The sequence below is a fragment of the Hoplias malabaricus genome, chromosome 4 (genome assembly GCF_029633855.1).
Source record: "Hoplias malabaricus isolate fHopMal1 chromosome 4, fHopMal1.hap1, whole genome shotgun sequence".
Lineage (NCBI taxonomy): Eukaryota > Metazoa > Chordata > Actinopteri > Characiformes > Erythrinidae > Hoplias > Hoplias malabaricus.
The window spans coordinates 50,356,437-50,383,977 of NC_089803.1; the positions used below are offsets into that span (position 1 = coordinate 50,356,437).

A 27,541-nucleotide genomic window follows, 5' to 3' on the forward strand; every position below is an offset into this window, starting at 1 on the left:
ATGCATTTCAATTCTGCATTAGTCTGACACATCAAATTAATTTACTGCAATTAAAAAACATAATTCAGTCATAAAACAATTAAACAGCTGTATAAAATACAGATGCCCAAATTAATTGTGTGTGGAATGGTAGACTAAGTCTTGAAACTACAAGATTGCTCAATTACTTTACTTGCTTTTACTTTTACTTTAAATTACTTTAAAAGCAAAACAATTATCATCATCTTCTTCTTTTTCACTTTTCCATTTCAGGGTCGCGGTGCAAAACAATTAAATTATTTCATTTATTTAATTGTTCATACATCTATAATTACTTCAAGATTCAAGAGAGGGTACCCATCTTGTCCTCCTCTATTTGACACCAAAGCAAAATATTAAGCAAAGAGCAGAGAAAATTTTACAGGATGGGCTTACAAATATAGCATGAGATCATTTGGGTTACACATTAACGGAGCTCTTAACATTAAATCACATTGGCCTTCTTTGAGATTAACCATGTCACTAGATCCACAAGTACAATTAAAGGAGAAGTTCACAATTGCAATCAAAAAAACACTTTTTATAAAATTCAGATGTTTCCTCACCTCATGATGTGAAAATATAGCTAAATAATAATAATAATAATAATAATAATATATGTATGCACTACATTCAGATTTTCTCTGTATAATTTTCTGGTCTGGATTTTCCCCATCATGACATAAGGAGAGTTCTTCAGATCTGAAGAAATCAAAGTTTTGTACATCCTTCCACTGGCAGAAGATAACAGAATTGGTCTGAAAGGACACATGGCTCCTAAGAAGGTGTTACTGAGAAAAACATATATATAAAAAAATGTACAAATAAAGTAAAGAAGCCGTTGGTGTTCTCAGAACAATGGACTGACTCCCCCCTCAGGACCCCAGTATCTCTACTTGTGTTATTTGTAAATTGGATGGTCTTGAAAAATTTCTCTTCAAATGTTTTTAAAGACAGAAAGTCAGTTTCAAAAAAATTATACTTATAATTTCCTTATTCCCAAAAAGAAATAAATAATTGGGACACTGCAAAATGTACATAAAAAAGAAAGTAATGATATGCAAATCATTTACACAATATTTGAAAATAGTGCAAAGACTACAATTCTTTGGCTTATATAACCCTTTTAATTACAGGTGTTTATTATCAACTGAGGCCTTCTGCCTGTACAGCAGCATACAGTTTATTCACAGTTTTCGAGTCAATGCCATATTTGGGGCGTACATGAACTTTTGAAATCTCACAGCAGTGAGTTGTGTGTGTTTGGGCAAATGTGGGCTGAACTCATGCCACATCAGTCTTGTTCTTAACATTTTTATCAAGGTCTGTGAGTGTTTACAAAAAGTGGCTGTTCATACATTGAACTTTTTTTCTGACGTGTTAATCTTTCATCTTATTTTAGCAGCAGGTGTGATTGAGGCACTGAAAGATTCCCTCTCCAAATTGCTTTCCAGATCATTTTGGTCTGACACTGTAGTCTTGAAGTACACTCAGTAAAATGAAAACTGAAATGTGTAGCACAGAGGGAGTGGTTCTGTATGTTATCCTCACAGGGCCCTCTAGAAATCTGCCAGCTTCTCAGCACACATTCTCTCTCTCTCTCTCTCTCTCTCTCTCTCTCTCTCTCTCTCTCTCTCTCTCTCTCTCTCTCTCTCTCTCTCTCTCTCTCTCTCTCTCTCTCTCTCACACACACACACACACACAGACACAAGAAAAGTAAGGGGCCATGTATGAAAGCTCCCACTGCCTTTTTAGTGTTTTAGCAAACTTGCTTAAAAGACATAGACAAACCCAAATAGACAACAATTTAATTTCAAGTCAAAATGTCCATTAAATAAAAATTTCATTGACATGCACTAAGAGGGAAAAGTCAGTGGAAAGTAACAGCAATGTCATTGAATCTGTTTGGAACAAAGAATTCAGCCAGCGTTTGGTCTCTGAATTTTGAATAGTACCATACTAATTAAGTTCTGCCCAGAACGCATATATAGCATGAGTCTATACTTTGGCCAGGAATCTGGTGGCCAAAGAGCCAAATGTTTAATCAGAGCAGATCTCCTCTCTGCACAGAAATATCTAGTAAGTGCCTCTACAGCTGTCTCTGTGGGACGTCACTAACACATTGCTTGGCTGGGGTTACTGTGAGTGTGTTTTGTGTCTCTAACAAACCTCCATTGTACTTGGGAAAATACAGTGGAAAAAATGAGTTTTTTAGTGACTGACATATTTTTCTCTTTTTCCTGCTGTCTTATTCTTATCTGTCAGGAACATATGGTGATGGGATCACTATGGATCACTATTTCCTTCCATCCACATTTGCCTACAATGTACACATACTCTCTCTCTCTCTCTCTCTCTCTCTCTCTCTCTCTCTCTTTCTCTCTGATTATTTTGAATGTCCATAGATTCAGGATGTTTTCCACTGGATAAAGTCAGTCAAAAAAGAGGAAGCCTATCTCCTGTTGGCTTCTGAGAGACTGTGTTGGGAACCCCGTGTTTTTATTCCCTCCAGCTCCATGCTTCTCCATTCTAATGTGACCCAGGCTGTTGCACAGTGCATGCCAATAGACTACATTGGCCAACAAACAGATATATTTGTAAGGGCACGCAGTAGTCTAGAAGGTAAAGTTGAGGTGGTGTGATTTGGCAATGCAAATAAGAAGCTTGTAAATAAACATTTAACAACAAATTTCTTTATTGCATTCACTAAATTGTAGTGCAAAACTAAAATATTTTGTATAAAATGTATACAAAGTGGCAAAAAACAGCCTCTTCTAAACTTTCACATGTAAACACACACTTAATGTCCTCTATCTTGGTAAAGCCAGTCCAGAGTTGATTTCTATCTTGTGTCGTTCTTTGCCAAGAGGTGGTTTTAGTTTTTTGTTTATTTTATTTTATTTATTTTTTTTGGTGGAGATATATTTGGATGGTCACTTTCCCCTAAAGTTTTATATAGCACTCCACCATCTCAAATGCACAATGCTGTATCTTGTCCCCTGGGGAGGGCAAAACAAAAAATGGGGTGGGCTAAAATCTCCACAGGGTACTGCCCCTCTATTAAACAAGGAGCTGAGAACAACAAACACAGATTGTGTTTGACTTCATATTCTGTTAACAACACCTTTTCTCCACTATATTTTTACACTGAAATTAGTAGTTTGCTGCAATATTAAAATGAATATAATATAATCAAATATACCTTTAAACCAGTGGGGAAATCCCTGAACTAGCTGGTTTTGCTCACTACAATTTCAGATTTACAATTATTCAAGAGGGATAACAGTTCAGATTTTAATTGAAGTTTCTAGATGCTAGTATACTGGTTTTAGACAATTTTTTGCTGAAAAGGGTCATTCAAACAGTTTCCAGTTAGTGTGGTGATGAGGTCACACATCACCTGTTTGAAGGGACAGGTTCTGTTGATCCCATGTCTGACCATGTAAATTTTGGTGGGCACAGCTTGAAAATTGACCAAATTAGAGCAATTTTACTATTTGGTTTAAAGTTTACAGACACATTTCAATGCAATAATGTATTTTCATGGGATTACTTTGTAAAAAAAAATAAAAATAAATAAAATAAAATGAATGGGTAATCTACCAGTCCTATGACACTTAATCAAAAGCTGTACAGAAGCACACTATTCCAGATCAGTATGGATGTGTCAGAGTTGGAGATGGTGTCAATATCTTAAAAACTGTAGAAGGGGTAGCGGTTATAATATTTAGGTGAAATAATAAAGATAAAGTGCTCTATAAATATAATGTATTATTATTATTAATATTATAATACTACTTAAGAAGATCAATAGTGTGTTGTTCACCTAAACACTACATTTGTGATTATAAATTAGGTTAACTTGTTAAAATCACACCTGTCAAAGTTTGGGATATAACAGGCAGACTGTGAGCCAGTTTATGAAGGTTAAAAAAATGGAAGCAGGAAAAAAGCATTATGATCTGAGTAATGCTGTGATGGGTAGGCAATAAGGTCAGAGCATCTCCAAAATGGCATGTCTTGTGGGGTTTTCTCAGTATTCTGTGTTTAGTACCAACCAAAAGTAATCCAAAGATGGACAGCATGCTGTAACGTGTGTCAGTTATGGTTTCTGGATCAGACTGTTTAAATCATACTTAATCATACTTCCTGTGTATAACTTGCTGTCTGACATTGTATGAGTCAAGTGTATCATGCAAGTGTACGAGTGTTTGAGTTTGTACGTGTCCTTGTTTATGTCTGTTGGATCCTCTCTTATTTTGTTTGGAGTTTAGATTAAAGTTCTGTTATGAATGTCATGTGGTCTGTTGCCTGAATCTTCATTCTAAGCTCATACATCTCTCTTTCTCTCACTCTCACTCTCTCTCTCTCTCTCTCACTCTCTCTCACTCTCTCTCACTCTCCCTCTCTCTCTCTCTCTCACTCTCTCTCTCTCTCTGTCTCTCCTCTCTCTCTCTCTCTCTCTCTCTCTCTCTCTGTGTGTGTGTGTATGTGTGGGGGGGGCATTTGTGTGATCCGTACCTCTGCCTATGGTGTCTTCCTTAGGTTGTTTTGGTTTTCATAATTTGTTGCTTTGTTGTTGCTGTAGCTTTGATGATTATATTCCAGGTTTGAAGGCCAGTCTCAAAATATCTATTTCTGTCTTTTAACCTGCCCATTCATTAATGATTTCACAGTGCTGTTGCTGCATCTATATGATATGTAAAAATGTGCTTCAGAAAAGTAACCGTTACATTTCAATATATAGTTTGTGTCACAAACACCATTTTGCATCAACAAAAATTTGACCTCCTTGATTTTTTGCACAGGGATAGAAAACAGAAATACACAGAAAACACTCATTATATATAGTAAAAGCTTTTTACTGTGGTCAGCGTGGACCTTCAAATATTGTATGCATGGCCTACCTAGACAGGTTTATTTGAAATTGCATAATTTTATCAATATCTCTCTTTACTGCTTTTCTGGTTCACTAACTCATTATAATAGTAAATAATGACACTAAAACTAAATTGCTCTATAGGCATCACATTTATTGGTTACTATCCACTATTTTTAATATATAACAACTGCAAATGACTGTGTTTACGTCTCAAACACTGAATTAAACATATAGTGACATACAAATTGTGGAATTCAATTTTTTTGCATGAGCAATGTTCAGTTTCAATTCTTTGATAACTAGCTTAATTAGACAATAATATATATATATATATATATATATATATGTATCTACCACAAATTAGGAATTTAAGAAAACGGACACAACCCAAAAATCTCCCCTCTGCATCTCTCTCTTTAATTCTCTTCCTCAGTCTCTGTTCACGACCAAAAGTCTTTTCTGCAATGAAAGGTCAGATCTGATATCTTTCATCTTTTATCATCTCTCTCTCTCTCTCTCTCTCTCTCTCTCTCTCTCTCTCACTCTCTCTGTGTGTGTGTGTGTGTGTGTGTATGTGTGTGCGTGATATCTGAATGTCTCATTGCTTCTTATTGAACAAAGTGGCCTTTGTCTGTGCCTCCTCCATGAAGATGATGACCACTCTCAGCTCATTCAGACCTTCAGGAAGTGCGTGTTTGTTTGGTTTCCCCAAGCAACATGCAACTGTACACTCACCAGGGGAACCCATCTAGAGGAACAAACACGCATTAGTGAATAAAAACTAAAAGGCTGCCATTCAAGAATATTCTTACAGGCTCATGTCATATGATAACTTTTTTTTCTTACAATTTACATTTTATAATATGGTGCTATAGCCTAATGTATTTATGTACACGGACTTTCTGCTTAAGTGTTTGAAACAAAAAATAAATAGTTTAGAATAAAAATCAGTTAATAAGATAATAAAAAACGTGATATCCAGTCAGGTTCTGGTTAATACACAGAGTGTGCTGTTAAGACTAGATTATGCTGTTACTATGCAAATGTTAAAGAAAGAAAGAAAGGAAGGTGGTTGGCAGCCCACTGCTCCTGTTGTGTGTGTATGTTCACTGCCCCTATTGTGTGTGAAGAATTTCACACGCTAGTGTGTGTTTGTGTGTTCCCTATCACATATGGGTAAAATGCAGAGAAAAAATTTCCCTAAAGGGATTAATGAAGGAGTTGCTCCTTCTTTTTCTTTTTCTTCATACTGCCTTTATTCACCTCTAATGTAGTGGATTATACTTGGTATGGGCCAGTGCTGCTTGCATTCCCTGGCATCAGTGTACAAACTCTGACAGCTATTTCAGTTGATTAACACATTTAGTGCAGTCATGGGGTGGCAGTTCACATTGTTTTATTTATACATATATTTTCACAGCCATATTTCATGATAAATCTATAGAAAAAATGGTTGATGATTAATGGGTTTTTATTGAGCTGCAAAGCTACATTACGGTGATGATTTAAATGCATTTCTTAGGGTACTGTAAATTGGGCTTTTGTCTTGTGCTGCAGTGATGCTACTCTCATGAGTTTCAGCTTTGTAAACAATGACCCTCTTTATCTCACTTTAAAAGGAATGTGACTAAAGCTGTATGACAATTTTTTTTCTGCAGTCAGATGCAAGGGTCCTAATTTTTTCTTGTTCCGGCATGCTCAGCATGTCTTGGATGTATTCTAACTATTTCTCATCTGCCTGCCACTGCGCGTATGAAGCAGTGATTCTGCAGCACACTGTGCTATGTGCCTAAACAATCGATTGAAGAGACAATCCATGAAGAACAATCCTATTTATTGTTCATAAGAGTTTGGATAGTCTCTCATATCTTTGGCATAAAGAAATCAACATCAGTTTTTCATGGAAACAAGCTGAACGTGGACTCCTCTGAATAAAGTATGCATTTCCTCTGTCTTTTTTAATGTAAGGCTTTCTCCTTGCGTAACAGAGTCTCAGATTGCATTTCTTAATGCAGCTTTGGACTGTGTTTGAGTGACAATGGATTTTGAAGTACACTGTGGCTACATTTCTCAAAGTAGCATAAAGTTTTCTATTGCAGTGCCACCTTGCCCTACATGTACTGAAACATATCTATATTTTCTAAATGTTTTCATAGTATCATAGCTGGTGAAACACTTAAATTCTTTGAAATCTTAAGTTAACAATGTTATTTTTTAAATATTAAATAAAAATATATATTTAAAAATTTTTTTCATGAAGTTTGACACAAAGCTATGAGCCATGACCCATCTTTGCTTACAAAGTCTTTATTGAATGCTGCTTTTATACTTTATATACTCATATGGTTATATGGTTATTGTGGAATATTTCAAAATGGTGTGTCTTGAAGAATAATCAGTAATATTCATTCTGGTGTCATGAGGTTGGAAAAGGACAGAAAAAAATATTTTGAAACAGATGTCAACTGGACTGAGGTTTGAGCTTCGACATGTATTTTAATATGTTTCTTTTAGAATTATGTGGAATAGAAATCTCTACAAATATATTTCTTCATCTAGAATCCCTCTTAGAATTTAATAGCATTTTCTCTTTTTCACAATCCAAGCAATTTTTACAGTTGTCAGTGGTGTTCTGGAGTGCATAATTGTGTTTTCATTGCCTATTCATTTTTCTCTGTAATAACTTCTTGACATTTCTACATCCTTTTAGGCACATAGAATTGAAGGATTTTTATCACAGTGAAAGGATGTAGAGAAACACCTGTAGATTTTTTCACAACTTTTAGCTTAAAGATGAAAGTTTATGTACTGATGCTGAGAGTTGTGATGGTCTACTGGGTCTTGAGCGGTGTGTTGTTATGAAATTTTACACACATAAATCCTCTTTTATTCAGTGATGCCAATATTCTGTAAGGTTTGTCGTACCTAGACAAAAATATGTTTATTTTTGAGTTTGAATGCATATTATTTAGACACTTAAAACATTCCTGTTTGAACAGGCTTACAGCTCAGTTTAAAATACTCTGGACTTTTTATATTGTAATGGCACTTTAGCTCTTTTCTTTTATTGTATCATTTTAAATTCATATCATTTTTATCATGTTTTCTGTTATTCTTTTTACATATTTTCTTTTATTGCACTATTTTAATTGTTTTAATGGACTCATGATTTTTATTGTTGCTTTTAATTTAACAGTTTTTTTCTGTAAAGCACCTTGAATTGCTCTAGTATGAAAGGTGCTCTATTAATAAACATGCCTTGCCAATAAAGTATTTTAAAGTCTAAGTGTAGCTCACTGCATAAACCAGATATATCAAAGATTCACCAATCATTAATCAAGGAGTGAGGAAATATTGACAAAGGCCCTGAACTGAGAGACAGAGAGAGAGAGAAAGAGAGAGAGAGAGAGAGAGAGAGAGAGAGAGAGAGAGAGAGATGCTTTGTCTATTTTAACACTGATATTATATTCTGATGATCTGAGCACATTGAATTTTCTCTTGAAGATCACACTGCTGTGTTAAGTATAGACAGCTCAACTAGGGGCTCCAGTGAAGTCTGGTCTAGATTCCTGGTTGTGTGTGTGTGTGTGTGTTATTTAAACTGACCTCATTCTGTGGAGCCAGGGTTAAATGACATCAGCCCCTGGGCTCAGCTCCGAGGCTCAGTCATGTCTATCTTGATTCATATCCCTCTCTACAGTCCAGGATTTAGACTGACAGACTTATTGCAGCATTGGACAGCAAGGCACATTGGCAGTCTCCAAAACTCAAGTGTTTAGCACATTTTTGCCTCATCAAGGCCAGCGCAGATATAAACTGTTTGTACATGTGTGCAGTGTTGTGTGTCATATACATGAATGTAAGTATTACCTATCTGAGTTAAAAGGAGATGTCAGCTAAACTTAAAGTTAGAAAGTGTTTAATATGTTCTTGCATTTCTCTTGGGTTAACTTCATTTGAAGAATTTTTTATTCTAGTCAAAAGTGTTTTCAGCTTCCACTGCAGTTTGTCAAGTCATTCAGTACTTTTGACTTTCATAACACTAAACTAATACTACACAAGATGTGTTTTAGAAAGTTACATAACATATACACTAGTTATTAATACTGCCTGTGTTCCAGCCTAGCAAAAGTTCCTAATATAAAGGAATGTTTATAAAGTTCATAAAAATGTATTCATGAGATCAATGAATCATTACAAAGGTACTGATAGTATATGCCACAATTAACCTCTGTGTGAGTGCAAGAACAAAGACTGAACATTGCACAATGGAAAAAATTACAGATGTGCAAGGAATAAGCTACAGCTTTTCCCCCAATATTAGTGTGTCAACAGGTATTGGTCCCCACAACATGACATACTCCTGGCGCACACACACACACACACACACACACATACAGTACTTTAAACTGGCAGTGAGTAATCAAGGGAGGACAAACACAGATGTTGTAGTTATCTCAGAAGGAGCAGATCTGGGATGTGTCTCATTAGAGCAGTGCCTCATGTTGTGCTATTGTTTGAAGCCTCAGCTGTTTTTGGGTGTGAGTTTTTATACAGGTGAACCAACCAGGTGAGGAATGATGGAACGTGTCTTTTTAGTTTTCAATAACATTCTCAGAAACCGTGAATGTGGTGGCACATTTTACTGTCACTGAGGTGGTACCCTCAAGGGTACATCTTCAGTACATTTAGTTAAGGAGTATATATGTACCATTTTCTATTTAAATTGTAGATTTTTGGTTGCAGTGAATGAATAAATGTTTTTTGTACAACTGCAGAATTTTTATGTTTTTCTGTTATGAAAAGTTACAAAAAATCAACTTTCTGTTTGGAGAAGAGAAAGTAAAGGATGTAATGTAACTTTAGGGTATACAACTGTACTCTAAAGCTACTGCTGTACTCTTGAAAGGCATATTTACACTGTTGGTATCTTTTTGAACAATAATGTACCTGTGCATTACCTTCTGACAGTTTACATTCTTACATTAGTAAGGAATGACTTTGGCTATTTTACTTTTTTCCTCTGTTACGTATTATAAACCTAGTTCTAGGTGCAGGTATTATACTGGATAAACTATGCAAACTATGTATTAATTCCCAGACATGAAGCTCATAGTTACAGCACATAGCGTGAAAAGTGTGTATTATAATTATTACAGTGATTTGATAGTCATTTTTCTACAGAATCGCCCTAAAGTCACAGTATGAATTTAAAAGTTGTTTGTTTTTTCAGAAAACAAAATTGTAAATCTGTTGTGAGCACTGGTTTAACAGTTAATATTCTGTTTGTTAATTTTAATAGTTCTTTTTATACATGTTTTAGGATTTGCTTGACTAACTGTTCTGTGCCTATTCTGCATACAGACAGTAAAGCTATAGTAGATGGCAACTTGAAGCTGATCCTGGGGTTGATATGGACGCTTATTCTACACTACTCCATCTCTATGCCCATGTGGGAAGATGAGGATGATGAAGATGCCAAGAAGCTTACCCCCAAACAACGCCTTCTGGGCTGGATCCAGAACAAGGTTCCCCAGCTTCCCATCAACAACTTCCACAGGGACTGGAGGGATGGCAAAGCACTGGGAGCCCTAGTGGATAACTGTGCCCCTGGTAAGTTGTTGTAATGAAAATCTGTGCATATAATGTGTGCAAATGAAGACTTGTATTAGCGTTTGACTTCAGTGCAGTTTTAAATATTGGAGGGTTGATTTTAGTTCTTAGATCAAATGCTTGAAAAATATTGTCCAAGACCTGCCTGAAAGATTAGAAATTTATCATGTCAATTGACGTAAATTAGAATTGACGTACATTAAGAATGGCTTTTTCAATTAGGATTTATATACCATAAAAAGCAGCTTTTGTCAAATTTGTCAAGTTGACATTTCATCTGTCAGGTGACATGAGATTAGTATGTATAGTAGTGTAGTTGTATGCAGTGGAAATAATTTTGAATAGTTGACATAACTTAAAATCTATAAATATTCAAATGAATCTCTTTACTAAAGGGTCACAGCCTTTGTTCAGTTTGCATAAACTGGCCTTTTTTGGCACATTTTAGTTATTGTTAAAATGTTGCTACACAGGTAAATTGTGAGGATTGCAGTAAAATCTTTGCTGTAAAAATCCCCTGAAAACTGAAAACTACACCTTAGAGCAAGTAAAACTCATTCTTAACTGGACTTCTAACAGGATTTCCATCCAAAAATGTTATGAATGTTATGTGCAAAAAGATTCTATCCATTTCACTTTTGTGAATAAACGTTTGGCATAGGCTTCTATGATCAGGGACAGCATCAAAACAAGCAAGATGGAGAGATTTGAGTGGGGTGTTTTACGTTAATTTATTTCACAGCCATCTGAGATTTTTTTTTTTTTTTATGGCTGAGATGCTAGGCAGCACTAGCCCCCTAATGAGGTCTGAAATATACCTTTAGTTTACTTGTGTGCCAAATAACTACTCAAAAGGGTTCTGAAGTGCCTTGGAGGATTAGTATGCAATTAGAAATTAGTATGCATTGGGCAGATATTTTCAAATACCAAACCTTAAACCAGTAGAGCTCCATCTAGACCCCTCTGATTTGCCTGCTCTGACTGGCAGAAATGCCTTCGGAAGGCATAAGTGTGCAATGCAATTTAAATGTTGTCACTTTAATCTTTGTTCTGTTTGGTGCTTTGTTAGGTTATTTGCTAGGTGCAAAAATTAGATATTAAGCCTGTCTATGTTAAGACCTAATGTCAAAACTAAAACTAATGTTAGAATTAGAATTAGAATTGCATTATTTGCAACTATGCTTGCACACAGAGGAATTTGTTCTCTACATTTAACCCAATTTACACATTTACACACACACACACACACACACTAGTGACCACTAGGGGGCAGTGAGCACACAAGTGTGACTACAGTAGTGTGTAGGCCCTGTTACATTTTGGTAATACCAACAGAGTCTAGGATTAAAGTACAATCCAGACAGTCCTTTTCCTCTTTGGCCCGGTGGACACATTTCCATAAACAATTTGAAATATGGACTCGTCAGACCACAGGGCACTTTTCCACTTTGCATCAGTCCATCTCAGATGAGCTTGGGACCAGAGAAGCCAGCTGTGTTTCTGGGTGTTGTTGATATGGCCTTTGCTTTGCATGGTAAAGTGCACTTTTAGATGGAGCAAAAAACTGTGTTCACTGACAATGGTTTTCTGAAGTGTTCCTGAGCCCATGTCATAATATCCATTACAGAATGATGTCAGGTTTTAATGCAGTGCTGCCTGAGGGATCAAATGTTATGGGCATTCAATGTTGGTCCTGCTCCTTCTGTTCTTTCCTCTCCTGTCCTGCATTCCTCCTTTCTCCTTCTGTCTCTACTCATAATCACACTCCTCCCTTTTTCCTCCTCTCTCTGTCTCTACTCATCATCCCACCACTCCCTTTACCATCCAATGCCTTCTCTTTATCAACCCACTCTCTACTGCTGTGGCAGGCACTCCATGCCTCAAACTTTCTTGCTTGCACTCCTCCACAGGTGCTGCTGTGGGCCTGGTGCCTGCCCAGCACTCTGGGCACTTGACGCAGTCTCCTTGCTGCATGGCTTTATCATTGTCAGTTCACACACCTTGCCTCTTCCTTTACAGCCCATCCTCTCTCATGCTACCGACCTTCATTCCAACCCCTCGTTTTGCGGTCGAACACCCATCTGCCTCCAACTTCTCAGCTTGTGCTCTCTCCTCAGAAGCTTCTATGGACCTATGTCCTTATGCCCTCCCCTTCACAAACAAGCAGCACCCCGCATATACTGTACGGCTCGCACTTTCTCCTGCGTATTTCTTGCTTCTCTGCTCACAGTTACAGACCTTCTTCTTTCCAGCTACGCCACTCCTAATCTATATTTTTTCAGTCTTCTTTCTGTCCTCAGGCATTGCTGTAGATCTTTGTCCTTTTATCTCATCTCAGCAGCCATACTGCTCCCAGCTTCTAACTTTCCAGCTTGTTCCACTGAGGACCTTCGTCCATATCTCTCCTCTAGCGATCGCACCACACCCTGCCTCCTATGGGTGGGCTTTCAACCTGACCTCTCCACTTTGCAGCCCCACTGCTCCCAGCCACCAATTTCCAGCTTATGCTGTTTCCTCAGGCGATGCCATGGACCAGCCACCTGCCCAGCACTCCAGGCACCCTATGCCACCTCTTTCCTGGATGTCTTCCTCTAATTTGTTTCATCCTCTCACATGCTGCCTCTTATCTGGCACCTGCTTTTAGCCATCTAGGCATTTCTGCCATCCTTGAGTCAACTTTCTACCCTGCTACCATGCCAGAGTTCCAGCAGTGCTGACTGTCAGTTCCCCTTTTGGGGCTTCTTCTTTTGCCTCACCTGTAATCCATGTAGACCACACTTCCATTTCTTATTTCCTCTTTGTTTCCCTCTATGCCACTGGAACAGCATCATCATGGCATTCCTGACAACTAAGGACATCTCAATTCATTAATGCTGCCGCTCTGTAAAAAAGCGACAGCTTTCATTGCAGTTATTAATCCACTTCCTGATTAATATTCAGATTATCAGCTACGCCATCCCCCTTCACTCTAGAACAAAGGTAATTAATAGAGGCCACTAATAGGACCCAGATGTTGTCCAATGCGGACCCAAACTGATATACAATTGAGAACAATTTAATTTTGATTTTGATTTAATTTTAAAGTTTATTTTAAGTGGCTGCAATTTTGTTGTCTTTATGGTACAGGCTTTGCAGTGCAGTAAAATCACAGACCTATCATCTGCGTTGTAAGATCACCAAAACTGCTCCTCAGCCAATCAGATCTGTGCAGATTTGGGAGTGCTGCACAGCAGTTAGAGTATTAAACGTGTCAGAGAAAGACCAACTCAGAGCGCGTGCTCTATAAAAAGAAAAGTCAGCAGTGAAAACGGACTTTTCAACTAGGAATGGACTGAGGCGTATATGTTTATTCTTCCCACAGGCAGTTCCAAATCAACATGTCACATATGTTATGAGACCATGGTGCTAATTAAAAGCAGCAATGTGAAGTGCACCTATGAAACAAAACACCCATCTTTTGAGATGATAGAACTACTAGGCAACTTCAGTATACAGGAAATTGCACTGGAATAACACAAGTTAAATATTATGATTGTCCGGACCTTGGCCTGAGGAAATATCTTCTGAATGGACCTTAATGAATTCTTATTATATACACCTGCTCTAGAATTGCTTTAATCATGCTATTCTTCTACCATCTCACACGGCCCTCAGTCATTCATCATTTTATTAAAGGCAATTCATTCATGGATTGATTCACACCTTTTCACTCACCTATTCATTATCCAGGACACCAACCAAACCCTCGACCAAATCACCCCTCAACCTGACCATTATGCAGCACTTAATGACTAGCATTCCTGTAATTTCTGGGGTACAGTTTTATACACATTCATAAGCCAACCTTCCCTTTTGGGAACCCCTTCCCAAAAACATTTACCATTTCTGCCTTTACGGGCATGGTCTGTATTAGCAAACTGAAGCTATGTCATAACATAATTTTGGAAGTAAGACCACTCAGTCCTATATATAAACCCTGTGAACTCATGTCTTTTTCCGTGTCATCACCACTCCCCCCCCACCCCCACCCCCCCCAACACCATCTTCACACTTTTCTTGTACTCATCTATTCAAATTGGGAGGGGTGTTACAGCTTTTGCATTTATTCAGCATTTATGGGTGTGGTCTGTACTAACAAATATTTGGTTAGCTCTGCTGTGTTGCTGTGTTGAGAACTCATGAATTGGAGTGGTGATTTCCAGACCTAGTTCTAAATTGCATTCATGTTAACATCACCTGTGTCAGTGCTTGTATTATTATTATACTTTTTTTATGAGGCTGTTCCATTATTTTTTCCATATTCTACAAATATTCTCCAGTAGAGTTCCAGATAATGAAATGTATGTGTTAAGAAGTTTTTTTTTCTTTTGTGAATATTTTGGATATACAGAGTTTTGTCCTGACTGCAACAGTATAATATATTCACTGAGATGGAGGCCAGCTGTGGGATTTAGAGAAATAGAATAAGAACAAGTCTTTTTGTGCAGGATCCTGCCAGGCTTTCACCAGACAGCTGCCCAACATCTGGTTTCATCTTCTAGGGAAAGTAATCTTACAACCGGCCTGTGGCATGGAGCTCATTTTTTTGGTTAGTGACTCAATAGTTCAGATTAAATACAAGCTTTGATCACAAGTGCAGAGAATGAAATGAAACAAAGGAATAGGGGTATTGTTGTCTTATTATTTCTAGTCGTGCATGCTGTGACTACACTTGGACCCCTGTGCACATCTAAATAATAAACAACATTTTCTGCCAAAACTAGATCTGAAGTCATGAAAGTTTGATTCCAGTTTCCTATTCTTTTTAACAAATACAAGACGGTAGGCTTTTTTTTTTTTTACAGTTCTGTTAATGACACATAGCATTTAATGTTAATTGCAATGTTATTTCAGTATTTTTGTAGTGAGGAACTGCAACCCGTCAGTTCACTGCTTAGAATTAATTATTGTTTTCATGTTTTCCAAAAAATATACAGGTCTGCATGATTGTGTCTGGTGTCCCTCGTCATACTCTCACATAGATTCTCTATGGGGTTTAGCTCAGGCAAGTTTGCTGGCCAATTAAGCATAGTGATACTGTGGGTTTTAAACCAGGTATTGGAACATCTGGCAGGGTGGACAGGTAACAAGTCCTGCTGGAAAACAAAATCCACATCTACATAAAGCTTGTCAGCCGAGGGTAACATGAGGTGATCTAAAAATTCCTGGTAGACGGCTGCACTGACTTTGGACTTGGACCAACACCAGTCGATGACATGGCTCCCCAAACCGTCACTGATTGTGGAAACTTCACACTAGACCTCAAGCAGCTTGGATTGTGTGCCTCTCCATTCTTCCTCCAGACTCTAGGACCTTGATTTCTGCTGTTGCCCTGCTCTACCCCCTGGCCATGTGTCTACTTCTCTTGGTTAACCCTGTCTCCTACTATCCCTGGTACCTCCTTTGCACTTCTAAATGTTCACTCTCTCTCTAATAAATCACCTGTGCTTCAAGAGAATATAGTAGATAATGAAATCTGCATGCTTTTCTTAACTGAAACCTGGCAACAAGCTGGTGATTTCTTTGCTTTAAGCAAGGCAAATCTGACCAATTTTAATTATATGTGTAAAGCCTGACTGTCAGGGCGAGGAGGAGGCCTGGCTGTAATTTTTAATAGAAAAATCAATATTACTGAACTTAGTCTTCTTACTACTACCTCTTTTGAATACCTTGGTTTTAAAGTACCCATCTCCATAATTACAGTATTACTCTACCGTCCACCTAAACCCTGCATTCTTTTCAGAGTTATCTGAGGTACTCACACATACTTATTCAATCTCTCCCCACTTGTTGCTAGTCAGAGATTTCAATATTCATATAAAATCTCAAAATTGTAATGTTGCAAATGACTTTGTAATGTTGCAGACTTTGACGTAGTTTGCTCTTCTGCTGTGCCTATTTTAAATCTTCATTTATTACCGTTCCTGTTATCTTATCACAAGCTTATCCTTTTCTCTGCTTCTATGGCCTTGCTTAACTGTTCTTTCAAAAGATCAATTTACTTAGCCAGTCCATTAAAACTGTCTTCCCAATTGACTCTGCTCCCTATTCTCCTGAGAACCATGTCACTCTGCTTAATGCTACACTCTCTAAGTCATTAAAACGGCTAGCCCCATGGAAAACGAAAACTGTTAGTTTCGTTTATTCCTCCCCATAGTACACCACCAAACTCTGCACCATGAAGCAAACTGGTCGCCAACTGAAAGTTTGTGCCTGGTTAAGCTGTGCTAAACATCACATGAGTCACAAATTGGAGATCAGGTTGTGCATGTTAGTGAATTAGGACACATGAAAACCATGCTTTATTTCATTGCAGGTACCTCGTTATTTTTATTTGTAAAGCACGCTGTGTGTGTTAGATAGTCATGTTCTGTATCTGAAAAGCACATGTTGTGTGTTCGATACTTGCAGTGTTTTCTCTAGAGTTTTTTTTTAGCAGCGGTGCAGGCACCCTCAACTACCCCACACACCCCCGCCCCTAAACAATGCAGCGCAAAATTAATTAAAAAGCGCAGAATAACTTCATTGCATAACTTACTGTGATTAATCACACTTTTCTTTCTTAAGACTGAAGCTTTTAATAAATTGATTGTTAAATTTAAAATAAAAGAATCAATGTAAAAACAACATAATCAACACAACACAAATTATATTCATATTCAATACTTTTATTAATTGCAACTACATTCTGTGATAAATTGCAAGTTAAAATACTAGTAATTCTTTGTATGGGGAGGAATAAAACAAATAAGTTAGTGTAGTATATATGACAAATTGTATATCATTTCCTTTATTATTAATGTCTCAGTGTAGTTTTGATGATTTTTGAATTAAAATTTCTTAATTTACTAAATAAATGTTGCAGTCAAACTTGGTTATGATTAATCCATGTTAAAAATGAGGTGGCAATAATTTAGCAGAGCTGGACTGTTGCTGCAAAATACACATAGCAGGGACACTGAATTGTGTTTTGTATTTGTAATTCATGTTGTATTGTATTGTATAGTATTTAATTTGCAGGATACTTTCTATTTATTTGCAAAGTTTGGACACTAAATTAGTTCCATACAGATTAAAGTAAACCAATGTTTGGTTCTTGTGCCATGTAAAAACACTTTTTTGGATGGTTTGCATAAGTGAAAATATCAAATGTTAAAAGTGAACCTAATTTTATATAGCACTGTTATACATGTTTGAACATTCAGAGTTGCACATGAGGGAATATACAATATATCACCGGCCTTCTGTCTCACACATCAATTATCTTTTTTATGCTGTGTTAGTAGTATAGATAAATATAAGCAAAAGTGCGATTCTCACTGTAAGAGTCACTGCTTTATCACAAATTACACAGTAGCTCATATCATAGGGCAACAGTTTCCAAATTTTTCTCTAGTACCCTCTTTTGTAGATAAGAATATTTTTGAGCAGCCAAAAACAACACAGGTATATATCTTTTGCTTACAAACATTTGAAATTATTTTAAACATGGTATTAATACAAACTATCACTTCTTATTGAACAAAACAAAACAAAATCAGTTTTACTGTGGAATTTGTTTCATTTATTGTGTATCTTGATAATTTTCCTGGGTGCCACTCCTCCGTAATCCCCACACTTTTGCAACTGATGACAGGGTATAAAAAAGAAATGCTTTATTATCAGAAGGGTTTATTATCAGTGCAATAATTTCAACCATTAATGAAAATTATATTTATAATAAAAATGCGATTTAGCAGCTGGTAAATAAACAAATGTTTATCAATATTTTTTTTGTCTGCTAACTAAATTGCAGTGTGAATACAATACTTACCGGATCAAAGATTCAATTTAACAAATACACAAACATTGTTCCAAGCCAGGTCTGAATTGTCAGGTGTGAAAAGCCTGTAAGTGGTCTCCATCTCAGAAAAAGCCGGTGGAGGAGTGTGTAGAAGGTCACTTTCTCCTGAATATTCCATATTGCAAACCAAAAGAAGGGACAGGCCAAAATTTCCACAGGGCTGGACATCTGTCAAAAAATGTTATTTACTTTAATGCACAAACATTTATGACACATGAATCTTGGAAATACAGCGAGATTTTACAGAACATTCCCAGCTCTATATTTACATGTGCTCACCCTGACTTTGCACTAGCAGGATACAATCTGGGTAATATCCGGGACAAATGCATGGATGATTGCACTCATACATACAGCTCCTTCAGGTAAAGGCTGAAAAATGTAATGTTACTGTGCATGTGTGAATGGGGCTTAACTGTAATCCAGGAACCTCAGGAAATTTATTATTAAATCTCTGAAGGAAATCTATGGTAATGTTTGATCAGCAAAATAACTGAAAGGAATAATTAATGTCTAAATATTGACCATAGTTATAATTGCTTCTCTTTTTTCTCTCTCTCAGGTCTGTGCCCTGACTGGGAGATCTGGGACCCAAATCAGCCAGTGGAGAATGCCAGAGAGGCCATGCAGCAGGCTGACGATTGGCTTGGTGTGCCTCAGGTACGCAGCGCACTCTTAAAATGTCACATCTTCTTATCACAATTTAGTCATCAGTCACTTTTCTTTTTTCTCAAATTTACTTCTTAAGTTTTTATTAGATTACGTTTTTATTAGATTGACAACTGTGTTGGAAGTCTTAAAACTATATGTTTTATTGAACAATTTGTCTTCTTCAAAAATTACGCAAATAGAATCAAAGCAATCTCAAACACTTTGAAAAAACTTAATATTTACCGTATTTGGGAAAAATCTAAATCATAAATGTGGCTTGTGCAAACATTTGTACACCTTGTACATGCTTTTGTAGCTAGCTAAATGCCTTTCAATTCCTGTAGCTGAAAATTTTCTGACTCTTCTTTGCAGAAAGCATCCAAAGCTGACACATTCTTGGGTTGCCTTTTATGCACACATTGTTTAGGGTCTATAGAGAACTTTTCTATGATGTTCTATAATACTTCAAACGTTGAGTTTTGTGTTGTGGTTACAGATAATATAAGAGTTGTCAGCCATATAGGTGTTGGCATTTTAAAATTCAGACCAATATGTATTAAACATTTCTGTGTGTGTCCCATGGCTGCATGATGTTATTTTAAACATTTTGTGCCTGGTAAATCCACAATTGTAATGTTAGTGCACTATGTAGGGAATGGGGATTGATTTGAGACATGCCCGGAATATGCAGCTAAAAGCTATGAATGCTAAAGAAAGGACCCTTACAACAATTGAATTTCTGATGGCCTTTTTCTACACTCTGTTTGTTGTTGGTTTGTTCTGTATTCTTAACCTGGCTCCGCACATTCATTTTGTTTTGCTTTAGTTCGTTGGTTCATTGTTCCTTTTTTCATATTCTTTCAGATAAGGTGTAATAATAGGTTCATTATATTTTTCCAATTAATACTACAATTATTAATGTATTATTTTGTCTTACGTTACAAGAAATAAGTTAAACTTACTTGTTTATAACAATGAAAATGAGTATAACTGGTACAGGATTTTTATCTGTATAAGTATCAGTGTATACTCTCAAAGTAAACTGAAGGTTATTTATTATGTATTTATTTTGAGGAAAGGTGTAAATATACAATATTTGGAAAAAAAATGTGACTTGTTCCCACTGTTTTTCTAATAACAATGAACATTAAAATAGGTAAATATATATTTAAAAAATCAATTAAAAAATAATGATACATAAAAAGAATAAACAAAATAAATAAATAGAAAAAATGAATAAATGTATGGGCATAATCATTTAAATTAAATTGTTGCAACGATATGAAAAACAATATCATTATATACACATACACATAAATTCCCATATAATAGCACATAGACCAAGCTGGTTAGCTGCTACAATATAAAGATTGGATAGTGGTTGATGTGATAAAATGTGCCTAGTGGAAGGGGAGTACTATGGGGTTGGGAGACTCTTCATTTTCTCAAAATACAATATTACAGGATCCCATGTTTTGTAAGATTTCCCAGATGCTTTTTTGTATGAAAACTTAATCTTCTCCAATTTAAGGAAAAGCATAAGGTCACATAGCTACTGAGAAGTTATTGGGGGTGGGGGAATTTCCAGTTAAGAAGTATCCTTCTTCTAGCAAGAAATGAAGCAAAGGAAATAGCTTCTTTAATCCTATTGGGAGTTTGAATGTTAACATTAATGAATCCAAATATAGAAAATTCAAAAATTGGAACTATTTTAATTGAAATGCCTCTGATAAGTAATTTGTAACTGAAAGCCAAATATTTGATAAAGCTGGACAGGACAAAACATATGTGTAAAATCTGCTTTAGCAGTATGACAACGACCACAAAACTCAATTTTTGCCAATTTAGCCTTACAATAATGGATACGATGAAGCACTTTAAACTGGATAAGATCAAAATATTGCACAAGATGATGATCTGTTAATCATTTTTTAAAGCAGATAAAGAAGTTGTGCCTGGTATTTCTACCTCTAGCTCTGTACTCCAAGCATTTCATATTTGTTCCATCCGTACACAATCAGTAGTGCCGATCATGTTATATATTCTTGATATAAAACACTTATTTGGCATCGGCAGTTCAAGAAGTTTTTCCAAAATACTTTTAGTTGGTAAAACTGGAAAATTAGTTCATTGACTATGTATGAAATTCTCTATTTGAAGATAGCGATAAAAATCTGAAGGTGGTAGCTGTAACTTCTCTGACAGATGATTAAAGCAAGCAAAGACTTCATTAACATAAAGGTCTGCAAATTTAACAATATCCTTCTTTTGCCAGATTCTAAAGATTTGATCCATGATTGCAGGTACGAATGAATGGTTGTTACAAAAGGGGCCCAAATTAGAAAATTTGACAAAGCCAAAATTTTGCTAAAATTGGATCCATATTTTTATAGTGAATCTAACAACTGGAAATATTGTGTGTTTGGAAAAGTATAAAGGTAGATTTGCTGTAATTAGTGATGAGAGTGAGGAACTGTTACATGAGCTTGCTTCTGAAATACACCAACTTAACTGGGGGCATTTGTACCATAATACTATTTTTGAATGTTAGCTGCTTAATAATAATACAAAACAATGGCTAGAGAAAGGCCTCCCAAGATTGGGATCTTTCCACCCCAGATAAATGACAATAATTGTTTGTCAAGAGGATGGAAGAAATATTTTTGTTAAAAGAACAGGGATGGTTTGGAACAAATACATGAATCTAGGTAGAACAGTAATTTTAATACAATTTATACGACCTAATGTTAAGCCTAAAAGGTCCCATTTCTGAAGATCTTGTTTGAGTTTATCTAGAAGAGGTACAACATTTTTTGATTCTTTAAATGTTCTTTAAATGTTCATATCTAAAGACGTGCAAAGCGGTAATATATATTTTGGGTCAAATTTATCAGTGTAATTTAAAGGATAATACATACTCTTAGAAAAGTTTACTTTGTATCCAGAGAATCTGCCTGAGAATAGTTCATCCTCTTCTTTTATATAATAATATAATATAATATAAATAATATAGGGGCGGCACAGCAGGTTAGTGTCGCAGTCACACAGCTCCAGGGACCTGGAGGTTGTGGGTTCGATTCCCGCTCCGGGTGACTGTCTGTGAGGAGTTGGTGTGTTCTCCCCGTGTCCACGTGGGTTTCCTCCGGGTGACTGTCTGTGAGGAGTTGGTGTGTTCTCCCCGTGTCCGCGAGGGTTTCCTCCGGGTGACTGTCTGTGAGGAGTTGGTGTGTTCTCCCCGTGTCCATGTGGGTTTCCTCCGGGTGACTGTCTGTGAGGAGTTGGTGTGTTCTCCCCGTGTCCGTGTGGGTTTCCTCCGGGAGCTCCGGTTTCCTCCCACAGTCCATAAACACACGTTGGTAGGTGGATTGGCAACTCAAAAGTGTCCGTAGGTGTGAGTGTGTGAGTAAATGTGTGTGTGTTTGTCTCTGTTACCCTGTGAAGGACTGGCACCCCCTCCAGGGTGTATACCCGCCTTGCGCCCAATGATTCCAGGTAGGCTCTGGACCCATAATAATATATAATATATAATAAAAGATAATATATCCTCGAGTAAGAGTGGTGGACATGTGAGAAAAATAAAAAGGACTTTTTGTCTGAATAAAGGAAACGCCATGGGTCCACACAACCTATCTGGGATACGAATGTTGACCAAGTTTGGGCAAACCTGTATGTAGTAAATAATTTGGGATTAATCGGTCAAGCACATAATTTAAATATCCTCCAAAAATGAGTTTATATGAGTTTGTCTGGTAAAAGGGAAATTTTGTGTGCAAAGTCATCCAAGTTAGGAGCATATTTACTAAGAGTATAGGGACTTGAAAGAGTAAATCTGCTACTATTATAAATCTCCCTTGAGGATCAGAGACTATTTTATGACTAGAAAAATATACTTTTTTATGTATTAGGATGGCAGTACCCCGATTTCTAGAGATAAATTGTGAATGAAAAATCTGACCTATCCAGGTTTTTTTTTTAAGTCTAATATGATATGCATTGCGTAGATGTGATTCTTGTAGATAAATCATTTCTGGTTTTAATTCCTTAAGATGTGTAAAAACTCTTGCTCTTTTAACAGGACCATTTAGGCTTTTAACATTCCAAATCACAAGACGTGTATTAGTGCACACCCTTATTGATTTAGTGTTCATCCTACTATCCATGTAAGCTGTTTGGAATTTAATGAAGCAACCAGCGTTCTAGTGCTAATCTGACCATAATAGATCACACAGAAATTAAAATTACCAAATGTGAATAAACAAAAATAAAACACCCATAAATAATACATTGCCTATGCTAACCTAATAAGGCTTGGTTAACTGCAGGCTGTTGTAAATCAACTAGTTTTCTAGAAACTTCTGATATTATCAACAAAGAAAACAGTATACTATAGAGGAGTACAAGCAATTTAAAATGTGCAAATATTGATGCTTAATATTTGGCATCTACTTATTAATTAACAAGTATAGCAGGTATTGAAGCGTGGATATGCAAATGAATAATTCAAAACTAAGGTTTCGGATAGAGTTTCAAAGCGCTATTTTTGTAAATTACTCCATGTTCTCTTGCTCATTTAAGCACCTTTTGTTTCTCTTGGTAGCGGTGGAAACACATGAAAAAAGGTCTAGGCGGTCAATCTGCTTTAGACTTTGGAGCAAGAGAGAGATGTCCCTATCCAGTTCTGGACATTTTAGCATCTCAACTCCCAAGCTCGGCGACTAGTTGACTCGTTGATAGAGGCTCCAATTGCTCACTAACTTCCTGACCTACTTTCTCTTTCTCCTTGGCGTTGGCTGCGGCCACCATGACAGCTAATTTACCCACTAAGGTGGTGGAGGCTTGAGTCGTTGGAGGTTGGGTATTTTGCGTTTTTTGCTTTATATTACTCATCTTATTTGGTGTCTGTTGAAAGTGTGATTCTTGTTTTATTATATTGGAAGTTTTTAAGTATCGAGTTTACAATGAATATAGCTGAAACAAGATGCTCTGAGCTCCTCACATCTATGTCTTCCTTCTATCCCACCATACTGGAAGTCTGAAGGTTATTTAATGGTGAAAAAAATGTCTTAAGGAGAACTGCAGTGTAAAGTCAGTTTTTTTACCAACAGCTCAGTGGAGCGATAGAGTGGATTTGAAAAAAAAAAGTACTGTTATCATGAGAAGGGTCTGGCTGCACACAGGCAATCTCTGCCACACATGGACTATATACACAACCATACTGTCTCAACACAAACAACACATTCACTCACAGAATATCAAACTTACTGGAATAATGTTATTTGGTTTTATTGTAATTTTGGATGTTATTTGTTGATTGGTTGTTTGATTCTTTTTTTTTAGCAAATAAACACTTACTGCTCAGATAAATAGCTTTTTAAATTTCCGGGTGATTGTCTGTTCACCCCATCACACAGGTTTCCTCTGGGTGCTCCAGTTTCCTCCCACGGTTGAAAAACACACGTTGGTAGGTGGATAGGCCATTCAAAAGTGTTCATATGTGTGAGTGTGTGGGTGAACGTGTGAGTGTGTGGTGCCCTGCAATGGCCTGGTGACCCCTCCAAGGTGCATTCCTGTCTTGTGCACAGTGATTCCATGTAGGCTCCAGACCCATTTTAATCCTGTAGTGGATATGCAGTTACAGATAATGAATGAATAAATTTATGATTTATTATTTTTTAAGGTATGTAGGCCCATATATTAACCCATGAAGGCTCATATATTAGCATACAACTGCAGGGTCTATGTTGTATGGAATGTTTGGGTTAGATTGATAAACGGATGGACAGTGTAAAAGTGTATTTAAATGTACAGCTGCTGTGTGTGTGTGTGTGTGTGTGTGTGTGTGTGTGCGTGTGTGTGTGTATGTGTATATCTTGGTGTACCCTTGACATTTCTAAATCTATTTCTTCAAAAATGTTTCCACTGTACTGATGACTTGGAATCTTTTATTAAACACATTTTCATGAGATGAGGCCAAACAATCTGGAAATGGAAAGCATAACAGGAATCTGAGAAGGAAAACATGAGCATGACATCATATTTTTGTGAAAGGAAAGTGTGGTGTAAGTTTGTCTTTTTTGCTACATATTATACACATTTTTTGTTCTCTTCTTGTGGGCTTTTGTATAAGAATGTTTTAAAACAGAGAGAAACTGAGTCTCCTGATGAACCATGATAAATAATACAGTCATTATTTCTGGAAAGTTTTGGCTGTATTGCAAAATGCAATAAAAAACAGACTCTTTGTTTTGTTCATTCCCTTAAATGTTTCCAATGTTTTACTGAACAACTTGATTGTAACTTTTAAAAATAAACACATTTAGAAATTATATCTGCAACACACTCCAAAACAGAGCCAGGGTCATGTTTACCAATGGTCATATCACCTTTACTTTTAACTGCACCCTTTAATCATTGGGACATGGGAATACTAATTATTAAAATGTTCCTAGTGGAATTTCTGCCCATTCTGACCTCATACAAGACTTTAGCTGCTCAATTACTGTAGTCTGATTTTTCAATTATGCACCATGGACTGCAAGAATTCCAGGCAAACACATGCATTCTTCTACAAAGCCATCTTGCTGTAGCACATACAAAATGAGGTCTAGCATTGTCTTGCTAAATTAACCATGGGCTTCCCAGATGTTACCTTGATCACATATGTCTCTGTAAATACCAGTGGAATCACATCAATGGAATACACCCATGCCATGTTCACTGATGCACACCACATACAATGAGAGATGTTGGCGTTTGCACCTATCGCTGATAGTATTCTGAATGGTCCCTTTAGGCATGATCATGGAAAACAAGTCTATTTGTCATAAAAACAAGCTGAAACATGGATTCTGCTGACCACAGCACAGGTTACTACTGTCCTTTTGACCATCTGGGATTAGCTTGGGCCCAGATAACTAACTTTTATGGATATAATACAAACCGGATTCCAAAAAAGTTGGGACACTAAACAAATTGTGAGGTGCCAACATCTAATATTTTATTCAGAATAGAACACAAATCACAGATCAAAAGTTTAAACTGAGAGAATGTATTATTTTAAGGGAAAAATATGTTTCAAAATTTCATGGCGTCAACAAATCCCAAAAAAGTTGTGACAAGGCCATTTTTTACCACTGTGTGGCATCCCCCCTTCTTCTTAAAACATTCAACAGACGTCTGGGGACAGAGGAGACCAGTTTCTCAAGTTTAGAAATAGGAATGCTCTCCCATTCATGTCTAATGCAGGCCTCTAACTGTTCAATCGTCTTGGGCCTTCTTTGCCGCACCTTCCTCTTTATGATGCGCCAAATGTTCTCTATAGGTGAAAGATCTGGACTGCAGGCTGCCATTTCAGTCCCAGGATCCTTCTCCTACGTAGCCATGATGTTGTGATTGCTGCAGAATGTGGTCTGGCATTATCTTGTTGAAAAATGCAGGGTCTTCCCTGAAAGAGATGACGTCTAGATGGGAGTATATGTTGTTCTAGAACCTGAACATAGTTCTCTGCATTAATGGTGCCTTTCCAGACATGCAAGCTGCCCATGCCACAAGCACTCATGCAACCCCATACCATCAGTGATGCAGGCTTCTGAACGGAGCGTTGATAACAACTTGGGTTATCCTTGTTCTCTCTGGTCTGGATGACATGGTGTCCCAGTGTTCCATAAAGAACTTCAAATCGTGACTCATCTGACCACAGAACAGTCTTCCATTTTGCCACACTCCATTTTAAAAGACCCTTGGCCCAGTGCAAATGTCTGAGCTTGTGGAGCTTGCTTAGAAATGGCTTCCTCTTTGCACTGTAGAGTTTCAGCTGGCGACGGCGGATGGCACGGTGGATTGTGTTCACTGACAATGCTTTCTGGAAGTATTCCTGAGCCCATTCTGTTATTTCCTTGACAGTGGCGTTCCTGTTTGAGGTGCAGTGACGTTTAAGGGCCCGGAGATCACGAACATCCAGTAGAGTTTTACGGCCTTGACCCTTACGCACAGCAATTGTTCCAGATTCTCTGAATCTTTTGATGATGTTATGCACCGTTGATGATGATAACTTAAAAGTCTTTGCTATTTTACGCTGGGTAACACCATTCTGGTATCGCTGCACTATCTTTCTGCACAACAATGGTGGAATTGGTGATCCTCCTACCATCTTGGCTTCAGAGAGACACTGACACGCTGAGAAGCTCTTTTATTACCCAATCATGTTGTCAATTGACTAATTAGTGTTAATTGGTCTTCCAGCTGTTCGTTATATGCTCAATTTCCTTTTTCCAGCCACTTATTTCTACTTGTCCCAACTTTTTTGGGATTTGTTGACACTGTGAATCAACATATTTTTCCTTTAAAGTGTTACATTTACTCAGATTAAACTTTTGATCTGTCATCAATGTTCTATTACGAATAAAATATTGACATTTGCCATCTCCACATCATTGCATTCAGTTTTTATTCACAATTTGTTTAGTGTCCCAACTTGATGCAGTGGCAGACTCTGC

General features: G+C 37.0%; 1 protein-coding gene across 3 annotated transcripts in view; it reads left to right on the forward strand.

The window, feature by feature from the left end:
- Positions 1-27,541, forward strand: part of flncb (filamin C, gamma b (actin binding protein 280)) — a 132,754-nt gene that overhangs the window by 14,800 nt on the left and 90,413 nt on the right. For all 3 annotated transcript variants that reach the window (XM_066667997.1, XM_066667996.1, XM_066667998.1), the window contains exons 2-3: positions 10,265-10,513; positions 18,958-19,055. In XM_066667997.1, coding sequence (XP_066524094.1) covers positions 10,265-10,513; positions 18,958-19,055 — 347 coding nt within the window. The remainder of the gene's footprint in view (positions 1-10,264; positions 10,514-18,957; positions 19,056-27,541) is intronic.